Source organism: Coptis chinensis, chromosome 5, assembly GCF_015680905.1.
Source record: "Coptis chinensis isolate HL-2020 chromosome 5, ASM1568090v1, whole genome shotgun sequence".
In the NCBI taxonomy this organism is placed as follows: Eukaryota; Viridiplantae; Streptophyta; class Magnoliopsida; order Ranunculales; family Ranunculaceae; genus Coptis; species Coptis chinensis.
The window spans coordinates 87,773,986-87,790,867 of NC_141460.1; the positions used below are offsets into that span (position 1 = coordinate 87,773,986).

Here is a 16,882-nt window from a genome sequence, read left to right on the forward strand (position 1 = left end):
CTTATGGTTGCAGAACCAGGAGAACCAGCAAGTTATGAGGAGGCACAAAGCAAAACAGAATGAAAGCTTTCTATGCAAGACGAGGTGAATGCAATTGAGAAGAATGATACATGGCTGCTATTAGACTTGCCACTTGAGAAGAAAGCTATTGGCATTAAATGGGTCTACAGGCTGAAATGTAATGCGGATGGAACTGTGCAAAAATTTAAAGCAAGGCTTGTTGCCAAGGGGTATGTGCAGCAGCAAGGTACTAATTTCTTTGACACTTTCTCTCCGGTTGCCAGACTCGAAACTGTCCGAATGATTTTGGCAGTAGTTGGTCAAAATAACCGATGGCCTGTATTTCAGTTTGATATAAAGTCCACATTTCTAAATGGTTTTTTGGAAGAAGAAGTGTGCGTGGAACAGCTATAGGGATTCGTTGTTAAAGGGCAAGAGGAGAAAGTTTACAAGCTGAAAAAGGCATTATACGGACTTAAGTAATCTCCAAGAGCTTGGTACAGTAGGCTTGATACCTATCTTCGTCAGAATGGTTTCCATAGAAGTAAGAATGAGCCGACAATGTATGTGAAGGTGTCATGTGCTGGTGCTACTCTCATTATATGTGTTTATGTGTGGTATTATATATATATATATATATATATATATATATATATATATATATATATATATATATATCTTTTGTCTAGAGTGCCACTCTAAATCTGCCACTATCTCACACTTCTCTTCAACCGTCCGATCTCACTTCAAGATCGATGATCTAACACTCCAAATTTCAACCAACAAAGTGGGGGTAAAAATGTCTTTTCCTTCTCATCTTCTCAAAACAAAAGAAAAAAACCGGATCTACAAATATAAATCAGTTCCTTAAGCTTTCCACCCGAATTGTTATTAAGGTTTGGTGCGTGGATTTGTTTAGTACCGTTATTAATGGCAATTCAAGCAAGAATACATATCTTGCTTTGTGTTCAATTTTTGGTGGCTCAAGACGCTGCTTATGAAATCAAAAGGATGGAAGCGCAATCGATATTCCTTTTTATAGCATTTCATATATCTTTAACTTATATTAAACCAACCTTATTCGTAATAAAATTAAACCAAGAATATTCTTTTTGTTTTAAGAATTAAAATTTGCTTATGAAGTGGATGTGATTCTTTGCTTTTAGCCCTATATTCTTTGGAAGATCCAAATGCAATATGACTAGAAGCAACAACTAACCTATCCAATATCCTTCAATACTCGACACTGAATACCACCACAACAACACAGATTAATAACTGGTACTAAACAAATCCACGACCAAACCTTAATAACAATTCCGGGCTGGAAAGCTTAAGGAACTGATTTATATTTGTAGATCTGGTTTTTTTCTTTTGTTTTTGAGAAGATGAGAAGGAAAAGACATTTTTACCCCCACTTTGTTGTTTGAAATTTGGAGTGTTAGATCATCCGATCTTGAAGTGAGATCGGACGGTTGAAGAGAAGTGTGAGATAAGAGTGGCAGATTTAGAGTGGCACTATATATATATATATATATATATATATATATATATATATATATATATATATATATATATCTTCTTCTAACACACTTGTTCAGGAATTCAAGAAGTGTATGATGCAAGAGTTTGAAATGTCTAACTTGGGGCTGCTGCACTTTTTTTCGATATCCAAGTACAGCAAATAGATGAGGGGATTTTCATTTGCCAAGAGAAATATGCGGTGGACTTGCTTAAGAAGTTTCACATGCTGAATTGTGTTACTTCTTCTACTTGATCCTATGAACACGGATGAGAAATTGACGATGACTGATGGAACACCAAGGGCTGACGAGAGATTATTCAAAAGCATGGTTGGCGGACTAATTATTCAAAAGCATGGAAGCATGGTTGGCGGGCTAATTATTCAAAAGCATGGTTGGCGAGCTGATGTATCTTACCCATTCTCGTCCGGATATAATGTTTGCAATCAGTTAGTTTGGTTTCACGATTAATGCACAAACCTTTTGTTCATCATCTTGGAGCAGCCAAGAGAATTCTTCACTATATACAGGCGACTACCAGCTATGGTATTTGGTATGGACCAGTTTCAAAATTCAGTTTAGTTGGTTTTGCTGATAGTGACTGGGCAGGCACTGTAGATGATTGGAAAAGCACAAGTGGCTTCATTTTCAATCTTGTCCGGGGCTATATCATGGCTCTCAAAGAAGCAAGCAAGTGATCCACATTGTCCTCCGCGTGAAGTCAATATATGGTAGCAACATCGCAAAACATGTCAAGCTATTTGGATGTAGAGAATTTTGGCGGACTTGCACCTAGTTCAAGCAAAGACCAACAAAATTTTCTGCGACAGCAAAGCAACTATAGTAATAACGAAGAATCCGGTTTTCCATGGCCGAATGAAGCATATTGAGCTTCGTCATCACTTCATAAGAGATGTCGTCGCAGAAGGCAAGATTGTGATGCAGTACTATTCGACAAATGACCAAAATGCCGATGGGTTTACCAAGGCACTCTCATATCCGAAGTTCTGGAAGTTTCGATCCTCACTGAATGTTCTACCTTTTTGCATCAAGAGGGAGTGATAAGAATTAATGTAAAACAAGTGGGTTAGTGTTTGCAAGTTAGTAGTCCAAGTGGTCTATATAATTGGATGTATTGTTTGAGTGGTTTAGGAGTCTGTTAGCTACTTAGCTATACTTCAGGAGTTGAGCTAGTCTTATGGAGTCTTATATTGTTGCACAAGTATAGCCCACGTAGGCTATGATTCTGTTATAAATAAGTCAGAGATAGTACAATGTATTATCGAGTATTTTAGTTCTCAGAAAACAAGTAACACGTACTTCCAGTCATTATTCCAACAGTAATATCAAAGTCGAAGCAGGCTCTGACATTGTCGAAACAAGTTTCAGTCTTCTGAATCTTAAGAGGAGTCGGTTTCGCCTACTATTGTAAACACAAAACTGGTACGTCATTACATAATTTATGAACTCAAAATTTATACCATTTTTAATGGTGAGACCTGAAAAATACAAAATTTTTTGACCAAACAAACACCAAACCAAATAAACATCAAACAATTTCAGTGGAAACATCAAAAAGTGAGCACCAAATGTACATTGCGGTGTTTTCAAAACCGCGCCAAATAAAACCCAACACGTACAGCCGCTGCTTTTGGAACACCGCAACAGAAAAGCCTACAATAAAAACTTGTTTTTGCCCAGGCGGTGTTCGAAACACCGCGACATATATTTGATACAGTACCAAAGCAAACATCAAATTAAAACTGATTTGGTGTTTGGTTTGGTATTCAAGAGGTCTCACTATTAAAAATAGTTTTTACCACATTTTCAAGAATTTGGCATTTGGTATTCAAGAGGTCTCACCATTAAAGATGTTCTTAGTGTAGCGGAAGAATAAAAAAGTTCTGCCACAACTCAAAACAGTAAAATCACCTTTCTTTCTTAATGTGGGCGCAAAGTAGAGTGCTTTTAGGATTACAAAGGGATTTGATCTGATTAACCATGTAAAATGTAAAGGAAAACAGTTGCTGTGTCACTCTTCTCAGAATTACTCAGCACATGCTTTACATTCATTTACGAGACAAATTATGTAAACGAAAACAGTTCCTGTCACTCTTTTTCACTTAATATAATGTTCTACATTCTATAACTGTCAATACAAGCTGCGAAAATATGCTTGCCGTGCATCGCCGAACCTATGAAAAACACTTCAATTATTTCACGTATTTTCTTCATCCCATTTGTTAGGAGGGATTAAGTTACATAGGGTGGAAATGCACTCGACTCAATCCGATTGCCTTGGGATAGCTGGGCTAGGCTACGTCAGAATATCCGTTAGCTGGATAGCATAGCATACTCTACACTGGTACCCATGACCAAAAACTACGTCATTTTTTGTTTTTTTTGGAAAAGATTATGGGGTTAAGGACTTAAGGGCAGACCCCACCAGTATATTATACCAAAACATAAAACTTACAAGTTTCACAAGCAGTATGATCTTTTAAAGGAAGTAAATCACAACAAAGCAATGATATATGGGTTAAGTAGTATTACCCCCACTAGATGAGTTAATTAGGATTTCCTCCCATTGCCGATAAGGATTTCCCTTCCAAACACACGGTCAATTTGGTTTCACTGTTAACTCTTAAGTCAAATGGCTAAAAATGACACAATTACCCCCACCTAATTAAAATTGAATATTTTGTTTACACTTTGAAGAATTCGAGTACTGCATGGAACCATATGAAGGGACAATAGTGTATACTGTATAGTATGACAAACTGATTGAGTCATATCGTAGACAAAGTGTAATGGTAATAGAGTTGCTTAAGGCTATCCCACAAAGTTATGATTCTATGAGAAGTCTGATACCTGAGTTCGTACCAAGCGAAGGTGAAATTGGGGGTATGAGAAGTTGGAAACCTGAGTCCCGACCAGGTGAAGCTGAATTCACATCGTTTATTGGAGGTTTGTCTGAAATGTTATTGCGGATGAGTTTTGCGGTGGCCGGTTGGGCAGACTTTCTAATAATTTTGACTAGACCTGCTCCAGTAGTTTTTCTTGAGAAAAAATAGTAGTTGCTTTGGATATAACATTGTAAGTTGGATGATGGTGTTTTTTATTTCGAAGTTGACAAGTGGGGATTGTGAATGCTGAATGATTACTGTATAAACTAGATCAATATATTTTGGTTAACGTTGCAATGGTGTTGGACTGTTGGTGCATTTTATACTAATACTATGGTACTACGGCTTATATCATTCCCACATGCATTTTACACGCACTAGCCAGTTTATAGAACAGAGTAACAGACAATGGAAATGTTCAATGAATTAGTACAATGCTGTAGGCAATCGCAGCGTAGGTCCTGGACCAGCCCCATTATCAAGTTGGACTTAGTGCATGCCTGTAGCAGGGCGATCACTACTGTGTGTTCTTTGAGGGCACGGCGTAAAGTGGCAGTAATTAAAATCTAAATCCATCCATATGTGAAATAGCCAAACACCAAATCCGATCTGATTTACAGTTCAATTTCTTTTTAGAAATGTTACTATGTTGTAGGCTTGTAGCTGGTTATGAAAGCTGGAATTTGAGTGCAAAGAAATTTTCATTTCCGCCATTCATTCAAAGATCATTGTAACAAACCTAGGACCCAAGTACCCAAAACTCTAGTTGGAAAACAATTAATTCCCTAAACAGCAGCATTAAGCAGCTTGATAAATGATTGTATAGTAGCACAAACAATAAGAAAAATGAGCTGGGTAGAATTAGCTTTGGAAATCAATTTGAAGCAAGTCCATATAGTTATCACATGAAAACAGATTATTTACGTGGGTTTTATATCAAGGACAAAATAAGAACTGTTATAACGAGCAGGGCCTCAGCTAACTGTTGTTCATTTATTTTTTTCATGTTTTAAACCAGTACATTATGTTGGAGTTATCCCTCACATGAGGAGAGAAAACAGAGCTTTTGAATTCGGCGTTGGAAATGTCGGAATAGCAGTACATTAGGGCTACCAGGGGATAGAGGGGCGACCCGCCGACTCCGAAAGATATTGAGGCCCGCGCAAATTTGGAACTTTGCTTAAAATCCAGGTTTTGAAAAACCTAACTTAACAAAGTCGGAAGGATTGGAATCCGCATCTAAAACAAAAGAGAGAGAACCTTTACGTAAATACAACCCTCAGAAAGAGATAAGAGTGATCTAGTAAGGTGAGAGACCGAAAGGAGAGATTGTAATTTTCCTTCCCACTTTATTAAGAACCATCATTGGCGAACCACGGTAAATCTTTGTGTTGTGGTTTTGCTTTTTAACATTATTATCATTTGTTAATAGTTGTTTAAATGAGTTGGGCATGTTAGTATAGGTTGTAGTTGATATTTAGATTTTGTCCGGAGTTGAATTGTGTTCAAATACAAATTATCTTTAGACCAGGGGAAGAGAGTAAGAACTCGCAAGGAACCTACCACAGAACTTAGGAAGCTACCAAAGGGCAGTTTTATGACGATTTCAACTTCTTATTTCAAGTATTTTAAAGTGCGGACACATTTCAAGCTCTGCTTTATTTCCAGTTATTTTCTTTACTCGGAAAAAGAGTATTCCTTCTTATTTCTTGTAATAATCCACGGAAGAATATTCTATAGGACCTTGAGTAGATTTCTCAAACAAGGCAATTATTTTCATTGTGCTTCAAATACCTTTGATGTTGGCCAAAAAAATGAAACTCAGCCATACGCTACAAAATCTCATTGAATATCGGTAATACAATGCGCAGTATTTACAAATCAAATCTTTGACTGCAACCGTAAAAACAATGTAACGGAATTTGGAGGCATTTTTCTTTGAAACTCACCATTGTACAAGAAGTAGAAGAAATGTATGTCGAAATCATATTTGATTGATCACTTGTGAGTTTTGAGAAAAATACAAAATAGAAATCCTACATATCTCCGGATACACTTGATCCAACTGTTGAACACTACAAGGTTGTATCAACTTCAGAGTGGCGGATGCGGTGCCGACGTTGAGTTCTTCTGTGGCTACGATTACGCCTCTTAGGTGCAACGTCAGTGGGATTTTCAGGATGATGGATCTCCTCAGGTGGCCCGGAGTACCCAAAAACAATATCAAAAGGGTCAGTGTCAGATGCTTCAACAGCAGGTCTCATCTGTATCATATCCGTAATTAGATGTTAGAAACTGTTGAACAAAGTAAATTTGCTAGGTTTCGATCCAAGTTGCCAACAGATATTCTCCTCAGTTTTAGGTTAATTATTTCCGTAGGTCACTGGTAAATTTTTATCTTTAGTTGTATTTGTTAGATACTTAAGTACTTAACTCTAATAAATTAAACTCAAAAGGCAAAACTTGGAACCATTATACCATACCATGCGTACCATGAGAAAGATAACTACCATAGATTCTTAAACAACATCAAGAAAACTCTATGCAAAGATTGTGAAAAGAATCATTCTTTCATCAAGAAAAGTATAGGTGGAACAAACTAGGGAAAAAAAAGTAGAGAAGGTTCTGTCATCCTGCATGATCCAGAGCAATGTATAGTTTTTTTTTTTTTTTAATCCAATCAGTAGACTGTTTTCACAAGTTGGATGATAATTAACATTCAATTCCAACAGATATTGGATAATAACTTGCTTACCTATTAAAAAGATTGGAAACTTAAGTGTACTTACAGTGAATTGCATAGACTCTGGGCATTGTTTCAATCCTGAATCAGAGTTATTATCATTGGTATTACTGTCATGTGATATCTGACTCAGAGCACCATCGTCACTAAAGAAATTTCGAAGACGCCACCTTGAGATTGGCTGATCTGAATTTGAATCATCAAAAACTTTCTCTGGGTAAAAATGTTTTTTCAAGAGTTGCATCCTCCAAGGATCATGCTGATTTTTCGTCAGTATTCTGCAATGTAAAAATTTGGCATTAATCTGGAAAATTCAATTTTAACAGAATTGGATCTATAATTAGCTAAGAAAGCAAACATATTTCATGGGCTGTGTCTACTTTACAATATATATAATTCCGCATACTGCTACCCTATGATGCTCCGTGTTGTGTAACCATTATTAAGATTGTAAGTTGTAAGTAGTATTTGGGTTGGTTGACGAATCCATGACCTCTAATTGGTTCACTTCAAGGAAAACCGAACGTCCAAGATAACACAAAAGCTAAGTAACATGGACACTTCCTAATTTTTAAAATTGTCTGTGTCTGACACAGACACATGGACAGTCATGTTGAACGAAACACTACATGTTCTGCAAACTATTTCAAACTAGGCTTTTTTCTATACCCTAAGACTGAGAACATAATCTACTAACATACTTGAAACTCCATAATATGCCCCAAAGTTAGTTATTTGTAAGAAGGCACTTTTGTAAGGTCTTTAGTCCAAGACTTACTTGTGTAACTAAAGAATAGTAATAGACTCTTTTTAATTAGATGTGTCCCCGTGTCCTACTTCATATGGATCGCCGTGTCGGATACTCTGCATCCGTGTTGGACACCGACTCGTGTACCCGTGTCAACGTGACTTAGCACAAAAGTGTAATCAACTAACAATAAAATGCACTTATTTACTTTGATCCAAGATTACATTCTTTAAATAGCACTATCACACAACACCACCAAACTACCCACACAACCACCTCATGCTCTCATCCCACTACACCTCATCACCTATTCCGGTAACTACCCATTAATACCTGACTCTAAACAAATCTAAGAACATGTTGCTAACCCAATCAATACAATAACTCCTCCTAACTCTTAACATACACAAGTAACATGTTGCTACTCCCAAACTGCTACCACATGTGATTATACAAAATTGAGCAAAAGAGTGATCCTAAGAAATATTGTACAATTACTTCTAACAAATACTAAGGCAACATTGTTGATAAGAAAACTTGCAACACCACAGATGGGTGTGCCCATTCACTAGTACTGTACTAGCGTAGGTCATTACTACCTATGTATACATGTAGTGGCTTAGTTTAATTGGCCATTTCTGTCTGATCACATTCCTTTTAATGTATGCCCCCATCCTTTGATACAACTATAATGTTAAATGTGTACTGTATAACACGCACACATCATACTAGTAAGATTAAAAACTCACATATTTGCCAACTCGTTCTGCATCCGACTCCCCTCCATGGCAAGAATATTGTCTACCGACGAATCCAAACACCTAGTGAAACTCCACCATCCAGAAACCAAAGCAGTTCCTGCAAGCAAAGTTAGCCACGACGCATTATATCCTTGAAAATAGCAATGGCGTAATTGAAAGACTTATTTTCACACTGTAAAAAAAAAGGTATGTACTCACCACCAGAAAGGCTAATTCTCATTCCATAACCAAGCTTCCTTAGAGCTGCAATAAAAAAAAAGACAAACGAAAAAAATGTAGACGAAATAACAAGAATAATAAAGAAACAAGATCCTAACACATTTGTTGTACCTGTCCATGCAATGCCAGAAGTAATACATGTAGTAAGCGTGAAATCCTTAATCGCGTTCGCCTTGGACGTGTTAAATACATCCGCTTCTTCACGTGTCATCTTATCCTAAAATATATTTATTATTAAACACCAATTCAAATGAATCAATGAAGGAATGAAGGAATGAATATATATATATATATACCTTGCTGGCTTTGAGAATTTGTTCCAGTTCAAGTAATGCTTCTCCCATTTTTTTTTTCTTCAGAAATTGGACAGCCCTAGAAAGTAAACTATGTCAACTGTCAAGTCAAGTGTTCTATACCACAATGTATTGGGAAATATCTGTGATTTATCGGGAAATTAGTTGACGGTATTATATCGATGGTTGATATATCGGACCCATTTTATAGCTTTCTGAGATATAATAATAAATTGGATATTGGATTCATTTGAAAATATATAATTTATACCAAAAATCTTAAATTATATACCTTGTTAATTACATGATCAAATGAGATTTTGGAGTTTGTATAGTCCCATAGAATATGCGAAGTGAAATTGGAATTTGGAAACATAACATTTTATTTACTATGTACCATAAAGAGATTGGAATATGATGAAAACCAAAACAATATAATAGCAACATAGATAACCAAAAACGTGATAAAATATTAAAATGCATATATAGCAACATAGATCACCAATAACTAGAAAAACCTTAAAGCGACAACCAGTTAACAGGTTGTGTTTTTCGTGGATAGTCTTTCAAAGAAATAATGCATTTGACCATGGAGTATTATTATCTCCATATGGCATTGCCAAATCATTTCCGAAGCAATAAACTGGTTGTTGTTGTTCCTGAGGAGGGTTGTTCATCACTTCCATGAGCCATGACTGCCTTTGTATGGCCTCCAGCATAACTTTATCCTCTTCACCACCAGTTTGGATCCTGTCATCATTTCCTGCAATCATTTGTGGAGCCATCATTCTTCTAAAACCATCAATCCTTTCTTGAATACCCTTCATTTTCTCATCAATCAACCACGCCAAATCGTTTAACTCCTCCTTTCCCACATCATACATTCCCGCATTACCAGTCAAGCTTTGGTACATTAATTGTGTAATCTCATACTCGCGATTCTCCCTCTGCTGCTTTTTCAATTGCTCCTTTACTTTAGCAATCCTTTGTTTAAGGAACCCTTCTTGATTCATCATTTTCTTGCTTTGTTCCATTTCAGGCATGCTCTTAAACCTCCTGAGCACATTATGAGCCTCAGATGGAGATGGCCAAACATCAGGTTCTGGATCATATTGCCCGTAAACAATTGCGCAAGCCTCAACTCCACATAGAATGCTAAGTTCACTCACCTTCTTCATCAACCCCTTCTTTCTTTTCTTAAAAGTCGCCCTTCTAGCTGAATCATTAACAATCCATGCAAGCTTGACACCTTCTTTCTAGCCATGGTGTGAACAGAGATTAGTGTTTGTAATTGTACACTACATACTCATACATATATACAATTTGAGCAGATATGGTAGAATCTGAAAATATATGGTGGAATAATGTAAAAGATACTAATTTAATATAGTACAAGATATTTATTCATGTCACAGTTGTTACCAAATCTTTTTGTTATTGAGATATTAGACATCATATTTTCAGATTAAGAGGAGGCGTTTTTAGGTTGGACCAAAACTTTGATAAAATTATAAAACTTATGAATGTTGACCACTCCTTCCCGCCATGTCCACCATTACTAAAACTTCACTCCAAACCTTAAAACTCAACACCATTCACGACCGCCTGATCACCGCCACCTCGCTCATCCAACTAAAACAAATCCACGCCCAAATTCTCCAAACCAGCGCGACCACTCTCCTCCTCAATTTGTTCACTACTTCTTTTACTTTCTCCTCAAGTCTCGACTACACTCTTTCTGTGTTTAATCAAATACCCAACCCTGAAACGCGTTTATGTAATAGACTACTAAGGGAGTTATCAAGAAGTGATGAACCTAGTAGAACACTTTGGGTGTATGAGAAAATGAGGAGAGGAGGAGAGGGAGTTGGGGTCGATAGGTTTAGTTTTCCGCCTATTTTAAAGGCGTCGGCGAGGGTTTGTGGGGTGAAAGAAGGGATGGAGATTCATGGGGTTGCTGAGAAGATGGGATTTGATTCAGACCCTTATGTACAGACAGGACTGATGGGTGTGTATATTGCGTGTGGGCGTGTTTTTGAGGCTAGGTTGGTGTTTGATAAAATGCTGCATAAAGATGTTGTTACTTGGTGTGTTATGATGGATGGGTAAGTTGGTTTCGAATATGTTATAGAGTTATGTAGGTAACAAACTTTTGCTTACTCAAACCGTGTGATATACTCTTTTCCTGTCCTCTGGTGTACTTGCACATAACATAACTCGGCTATAGGATCCTAAATTATATTGATTTTTCGTTTCTAAATTTATTACAGACTCTCCAATATTGGCGCGTTCAATAATGAGCTGTGGTGCGGCACTTTATTTATTTTATTTTTAGACACCCATTTAAATTAACAAGTGTGAACTGGAGGAAAGCAGAGATACCCTCGTGTTTTCACCAGTTCAAAGTTAGTCTAGTAGACATTTGGCTTCGAAACTAATTCTGCATCAGACTGTCAGAGATGCTCAAATAGTGCATACCTAAGACATTTGTGCATGGGTAAGAATGGTCTCATTCAATCAGCCAGGACTGTATATGAATGGAGCTACTCACCACTTGTAGTGCTTACAAAAATTGGAAGGCCTGACACTTTATATCATCTTTGAGTTTTGACTCGTGCTGGTTATCGAAAAGAATGGTTTTGACTAGTGTTTGTTTGATTCTCTGTTGTGCTTGAGTCCTGAGATTATAGCCACCTAGTAAGCAGTGTAGATGAGTTAATGGTTATCTACTAGTTAGGTATTCAAATAGTAACTATTGGAAGTGATGGTCTCTAGTTTATCGCGTATAGGCCCCCTTCAGTATGTGTTTCTTTATGACAGTACTAGGAAGTGACTAACTTTACCGATCAGAAAAATGAACTATAAGTGACTAACTTTATGAAGCCCTGGTCATGTTAATTTATTAGTACAGGCTGAAATCGGAAATGGTGCTTTAAACAGAATATGCTAGCAACATGTAATCTAATGGAGACCAATTATCCTCTGGGAATCTAAAGTCATCATGAGCTATTCTGAAGCATGTCTAAGTAAGGGTCTGATCATGGCCTTCACTCAGTGGGAGACATGTTTCTAAATATTCCGGATTAGATTTTGGAGCAGAGGCACAGTTACCTGTTATCTTCTACATAATACTGGCTGTTCAAAACCCAAAATAACAAGTCTGTCAGCTAAAATTTTCATAATAGCTTATCAATTGTAATTATTTAACTTAACCTTTTTGTTATTAACTCATCTTTTGTTACTTATGAAATTTACAAGCAGTTATTGTCAGCGTGGACTTTATGAAGATGTCTTGTTACTGTTTGAAGAGATGAAGAGGTCTGGTGTAGAGCCAGATAAAATGCTTCTCTCTACGATCCTTTCTGCCTGCAGCCGTTCAGGAGATCTAAATTCTGGCAAAGGGATTTATGACTATATTTTGGAGAAGAATATCGTTATGGACTCTCATTTGAAGAGTTCCCTAATTACAATGTACTCCAACTGTGGGTCAATGGATTTGGCCCAACATCTATATAATGAGATGACACCAAAGGACTTAATTGCCTCAACTTCCATGGTTATGGGGTACTCAAAAGTTGGAAAGATAGGAGCTGCTCGGTCGATTTTCGATGAATTGGTTGAAAAAGACTTGGTTTCTTGGAGCGCAATGATTTCAGGTTATGCAGAGAGTGATTGGCCATTGGAAGCTCTTAAGTTGTTCAATGATATGCAACAGGCGGGTCTAAGACCTGATCAAATCACTATGTTGAGTGTCATCTCAGCTTGTGCGCAACTTGGCATCCTCGATCAAGCCAAATGGGTACATCTCTTCATTGATAAGAACTGTTTTGGGGATGTTTTGTCTATTAATAATGCCCTTATTGACATGTATGCCAAATGTGGAAGTTTAGAGAACGCAAGTAGAGTCTTCCATAAGATACCTGAAAGGAGGAGGAATGTGATAACGTGGACTAGCATGATCACCGGGTTTGCAATGCATGGTGATGCCGGTACTGCATTGAGGCTCTTTGACCAGATGAATGCTGATGGGATAGAGCCCAATAGCATTACCTTTGTGAGTGTCCTTTATGCTTGTAGTCATGCTGGGCTTGTTGACAAAGGCCGCCATATATTTGCTCTGATGACCAACAAGTACAATATTTTGCCCAAACAAGAGCATTATGGTTGCATGGTAGACCTTCTCGGGCGTGCCAACTTTCTCAGGGAATCCCTTGATCTTGTTAAATCAATGCCATTTACCCCTAATGTTGTCGTTTGGGGTTCCCTACTGTCTGCTTGCAGGGTCCATGGTGACGTTGAATTAGGAGAATTGGCTGCAAAACGCCTGCTTGAGTTAGATCCAGAGCATGACGGAGCTCATGTTCTTCTATCAAACATCTATGCCAAGGCAAGGAGATGGGAAGACGTCGGGGAGGTAAGAAAGTTCATGAAAAATAGAGGTATTGCCAAGGAAAGAGGGTGTAGCAGGATTGAAGCAAATGGTGAAATACACGAGTTTTTGATGTCTGACAAGACTCACAAACAAACTGATGAGATTTATGAAAAGTTAGATGAAGTTGTGAGCAAGTTAAAGCTGGTGGGTTATGCACCAAACACCAGCAGTGTGTTGGTTGATTTAGATGAGGAAGAAAAGAAAGAGGTAATTTTATGGCATAGTGAGAAGTTGGCTCTTTGTTATGGTCTGATGAATTTGGGGAATGATTCTTGCATTCACATAGTTAAAAATCTTCGAGTTTGCAAGGATTGCCACACTTTTTTTAAACTAGTTTCTAAAGTATTTGAGAGGGAGATAGTTGTGAGAGATAGGACTAGATTTCACCATTACAAAGATGGTGTTTGTTCATGTAAAGACTATTGGTAACTTTAAATGCATATGTCACTAGGATCTCTCTCTCTGTATAACAGTATATGGAAGCATTTACAGCAAAACCTAGTATCCCAATATCACAATGTTCTTAAATCCTAGTTTTTGTTCACTCTAGGTTGTTAGGTTGATTTTGAACAAGGTGCTCAGTTGAGCTACGTCTATTGGAATCGGTGAACTCCCGTTTGCTCATTTTCCTTAGTTGTTTGAAGTTTTGATCTCAACCTACTTGGTAGTGTTTATCTCTCTTGAATAAAGTGTACAGTAGTTACATGCCGCTTCCATGTCTGAACCTCTTCCAACCAATTATAGAAGTCATTGTCTGGACTCTGGAGCTGAAATGTTGCATTCTAACATTCTAATACTTACAGTATGAAGATTATTTACGTGTTGAAAATGTGAGAGTTTGATGCTAAGCTATAGAAAAGGAGGAACAGATTAACAGACCCTAAAATGAGGATAAACATCTCTCAAGAGATGAGGTTCTATGTATACGTTAACTAATAGTTGTGTTCATAAATAAAAGGATTACAAACTAAGTTGGACAATGAAAATTGTCTTCTCCATTATAACTATATTGGTGAATGAGACTAGGCACCATATACATTTTGTTCTTCAATTTTTCCAGAACTCTTGAGATCCTGATGTTCAAAAACTGCAGTGCTGCCAAAGACAACCTTGAATCCCCCAGCACTGGATTTTGCTTATACTCAAGAACCCAAGTATTTGGCTCCATTTTCACAACTGACGCGCTCAATCTTTCAAGTATCCATGAACTGTTTGCTTGTCGAACTGAATGCTCCACATTTCCATTGGGCCACTGTTTTGAAAGCAAGAAGAAACAAGCACGATCAAACATCAAGTTACCCATAAGGTCTTCTCAAACTAACTTTGTACATAAAATTTACAATGTTGATTTACCTCAATCAATCTTCCAGATAGGATAGTAAATGATGTAGAAGAAAATCCGCTTACTAGCAAACCCGCATTTTGCAGTGGCCATCCCCATATGCTCACCTCCTCAGCTATCGATGAGTACAAAGTACACCTAGACCTCGCCAGCAGACCATCCTGTAACAAATGTATCATTACATTAAACAAAACTGAGTAGCATTTCCATTTCACCAACATTATCATATTTGTTTAGCTAATAAAGACTGTGCCGCTGTCAATGCAGGGCATTGGCCGACGTCAACTAAAAACTGGTATTACAATGACCACTGGCGACTATATATTGTGCAGTCACTTTATATATCTGAAATTTTGTCAAATTCAATTTCGATAAAACGATGATATAAGTGAATAGTAAAAAGCACAACAAACTTTGACTGAATTCCAGCTGAACAGTAAATAGTACCTGAATCAATCTCCAACTAGAATCAACAGAGCTGCAGTTTGAAACATTCTCATTGACAAGCCCCTCCAAATTTCTTTGCAAGAGTCTTAACTTTCCAGCCAAATCATCACTAACCCACAATTCCTCTCCTACTCTTTTAAGGATTTCTGGGGACAATGTAGGTCGCAGAATCCCGGTAACCACCCAAGTAAACACAGAATCAACTGCAAAAATCACGCTCAAAGCGACAATCAATCTCCATAGATAAAACCCGATATTCCATTTTCTCTTCCTCTTCTTCTCCTTCCCCATGTTTTGTTCCTCCGGAAAATTCGACTTAGCAGTAGACTTAAGAATGGGGGAAGTTTGAATCTGACTAGTACCTTTCATGGGTGTGGATAAAATGGAAGGTTTGAAACGAATAGGGGTTCTTTCAGCTAAAGGTTTCGTAGCGGAAAACTTGGTTAGTGTGCTTTTTTGAATGCTCATTGGCAATAGATCAAGTGTTGCATTAATGCTTGCTAAGCATATTTCACACTTGCAGTTTGCGTCTTTTCGACATCCAGGGAAATAGCAGCTATCCCGATCTTCTGTTGTGTTAGATCTTGATGATGAAGAAGAAGAAGATGTTAAGACGGCGGATTTCATGGTTGCTTGGGTTTCTTCTTCCTCTTTTTACTTTCACTTGTGTTGTTTGTTCTTGTCTTTTATTTCTCCCAGCTACTTATGTCAAGAAATGAAGAAAGGGAATCATACACTTCTCTTTTGAAAATTCAAATGAGCAACGGTCAAGTTGATAGGTTTGAATTTTGTTGAGTTGAAATACCCACTATACCCATATACATAGTACAAATTACAAAATATCAGGATTGGCCGATATATTTACACCTGATTTATGGATATGTATTGTGGATATATCGACAAATATCAATAGACTCTGTGTGGGTATTTTTTACTGTAAATGTCATCAATATATCCACAAATATCTTCAATATTTTCATTAAATGTGATGAAAGTTTTAATATGAACAACTCTAGCATTCAAAAATACTAACTAATTTATTTGCACATATTTAGGGTTGTTATATATCTCATAAAATCATGTTCTAAGTTCCAAATATAAACTCAACATTAGTAAGTTTGTGATTCGTAGTGCTCTTAGAACAAGAGAAATTATTTTTTAACATGTTTGTCTTTGCAAGAAGTTGAGCTTGAAAAATTGGTGTTATCTCTATAATGTAATTAGACCCAGCCCAGACCTCAACCCGACAAAGAGATAGGGGTACTGGTTGAACCACACAGTAATAGATTGATCCATGAATATTAATGTTGTTCATTCTCTAGTGGTTAGTAGGCCTATCATTATCAGAAGAAACATAGGTTCAATCCTTCCCACAACTTAATTGTTATTAAAAACTCCATTTTTTTTTAATTTCCACACATTATATCAATAATTTGAGAGCCAACATATATTAACAAGTTGTTGGCAC

At 37.1% G+C, this 16,882-nt stretch overlaps 3 protein-coding genes and 1 pseudogene across 4 annotated transcripts; 1 reads left to right on the forward strand and 3 right to left on the reverse strand.

Annotated features, from left to right (window-relative positions):
* Positions 1-6,403: 6,403 nt before the first annotated feature.
* Positions 6,404-9,351, reverse strand: LOC147499754 (uncharacterized). The gene is made up of 6 exons (XM_086561538.1): positions 9,197-9,351; positions 9,012-9,117; positions 8,880-8,924; positions 8,670-8,778; positions 7,219-7,450; positions 6,404-6,693 (listed from the first exon to the last, which is right to left on the reverse strand). Exons 1-6 carry the CDS (start codon positions 9,242-9,244, stop codon positions 6,505-6,507), a joined length of 729 nt encoding a protein of 242 aa, XP_086417664.1. The 5' UTR covers positions 9,245-9,351; the 3' UTR covers positions 6,404-6,504.
* Positions 9,352-9,558: 207 nt separating this feature from the next.
* LOC147499755 (agamous-like MADS-box protein AGL80 pseudogene) lies at positions 9,559-10,519 on the reverse strand (annotated as a pseudogene). The gene has a single exon (XR_015196036.1). The product of XR_015196036.1 is annotated as an agamous-like MADS-box protein AGL80 pseudogene (transcript).
* Positions 10,520-10,592: 73 nt separating this feature from the next.
* LOC147499756 (Pentatricopeptide repeat (PPR) superfamily protein) lies at positions 10,593-14,122 on the forward strand. Its single transcript, XM_086561536.1, has 2 exons — positions 10,593-11,298; positions 12,455-14,122. The coding sequence occupies exons 1-2, from the start codon at positions 10,739-10,741 to the stop codon at positions 14,052-14,054; spliced, it is 2,160 nt and encodes a 719-aa protein (XP_086417662.1). The 5' UTR covers positions 10,593-10,738; the 3' UTR covers positions 14,055-14,122.
* A 389-nt stretch (positions 14,123-14,511) lies between these two features.
* LOC147499757 (C-8 sterol isomerase) lies at positions 14,512-16,113 on the reverse strand. Its single transcript, XM_086561537.1, has 3 exons — positions 15,415-16,113; positions 14,979-15,128; positions 14,512-14,877 (listed from the first exon to the last, which is right to left on the reverse strand). Exons 1-3 carry the CDS (start codon positions 16,039-16,041, stop codon positions 14,593-14,595), a joined length of 1,062 nt encoding a protein of 353 aa, XP_086417663.1. The 5' UTR covers positions 16,042-16,113; the 3' UTR covers positions 14,512-14,592.
* Between the last annotated feature and the right edge of the window lie 769 nt (positions 16,114-16,882).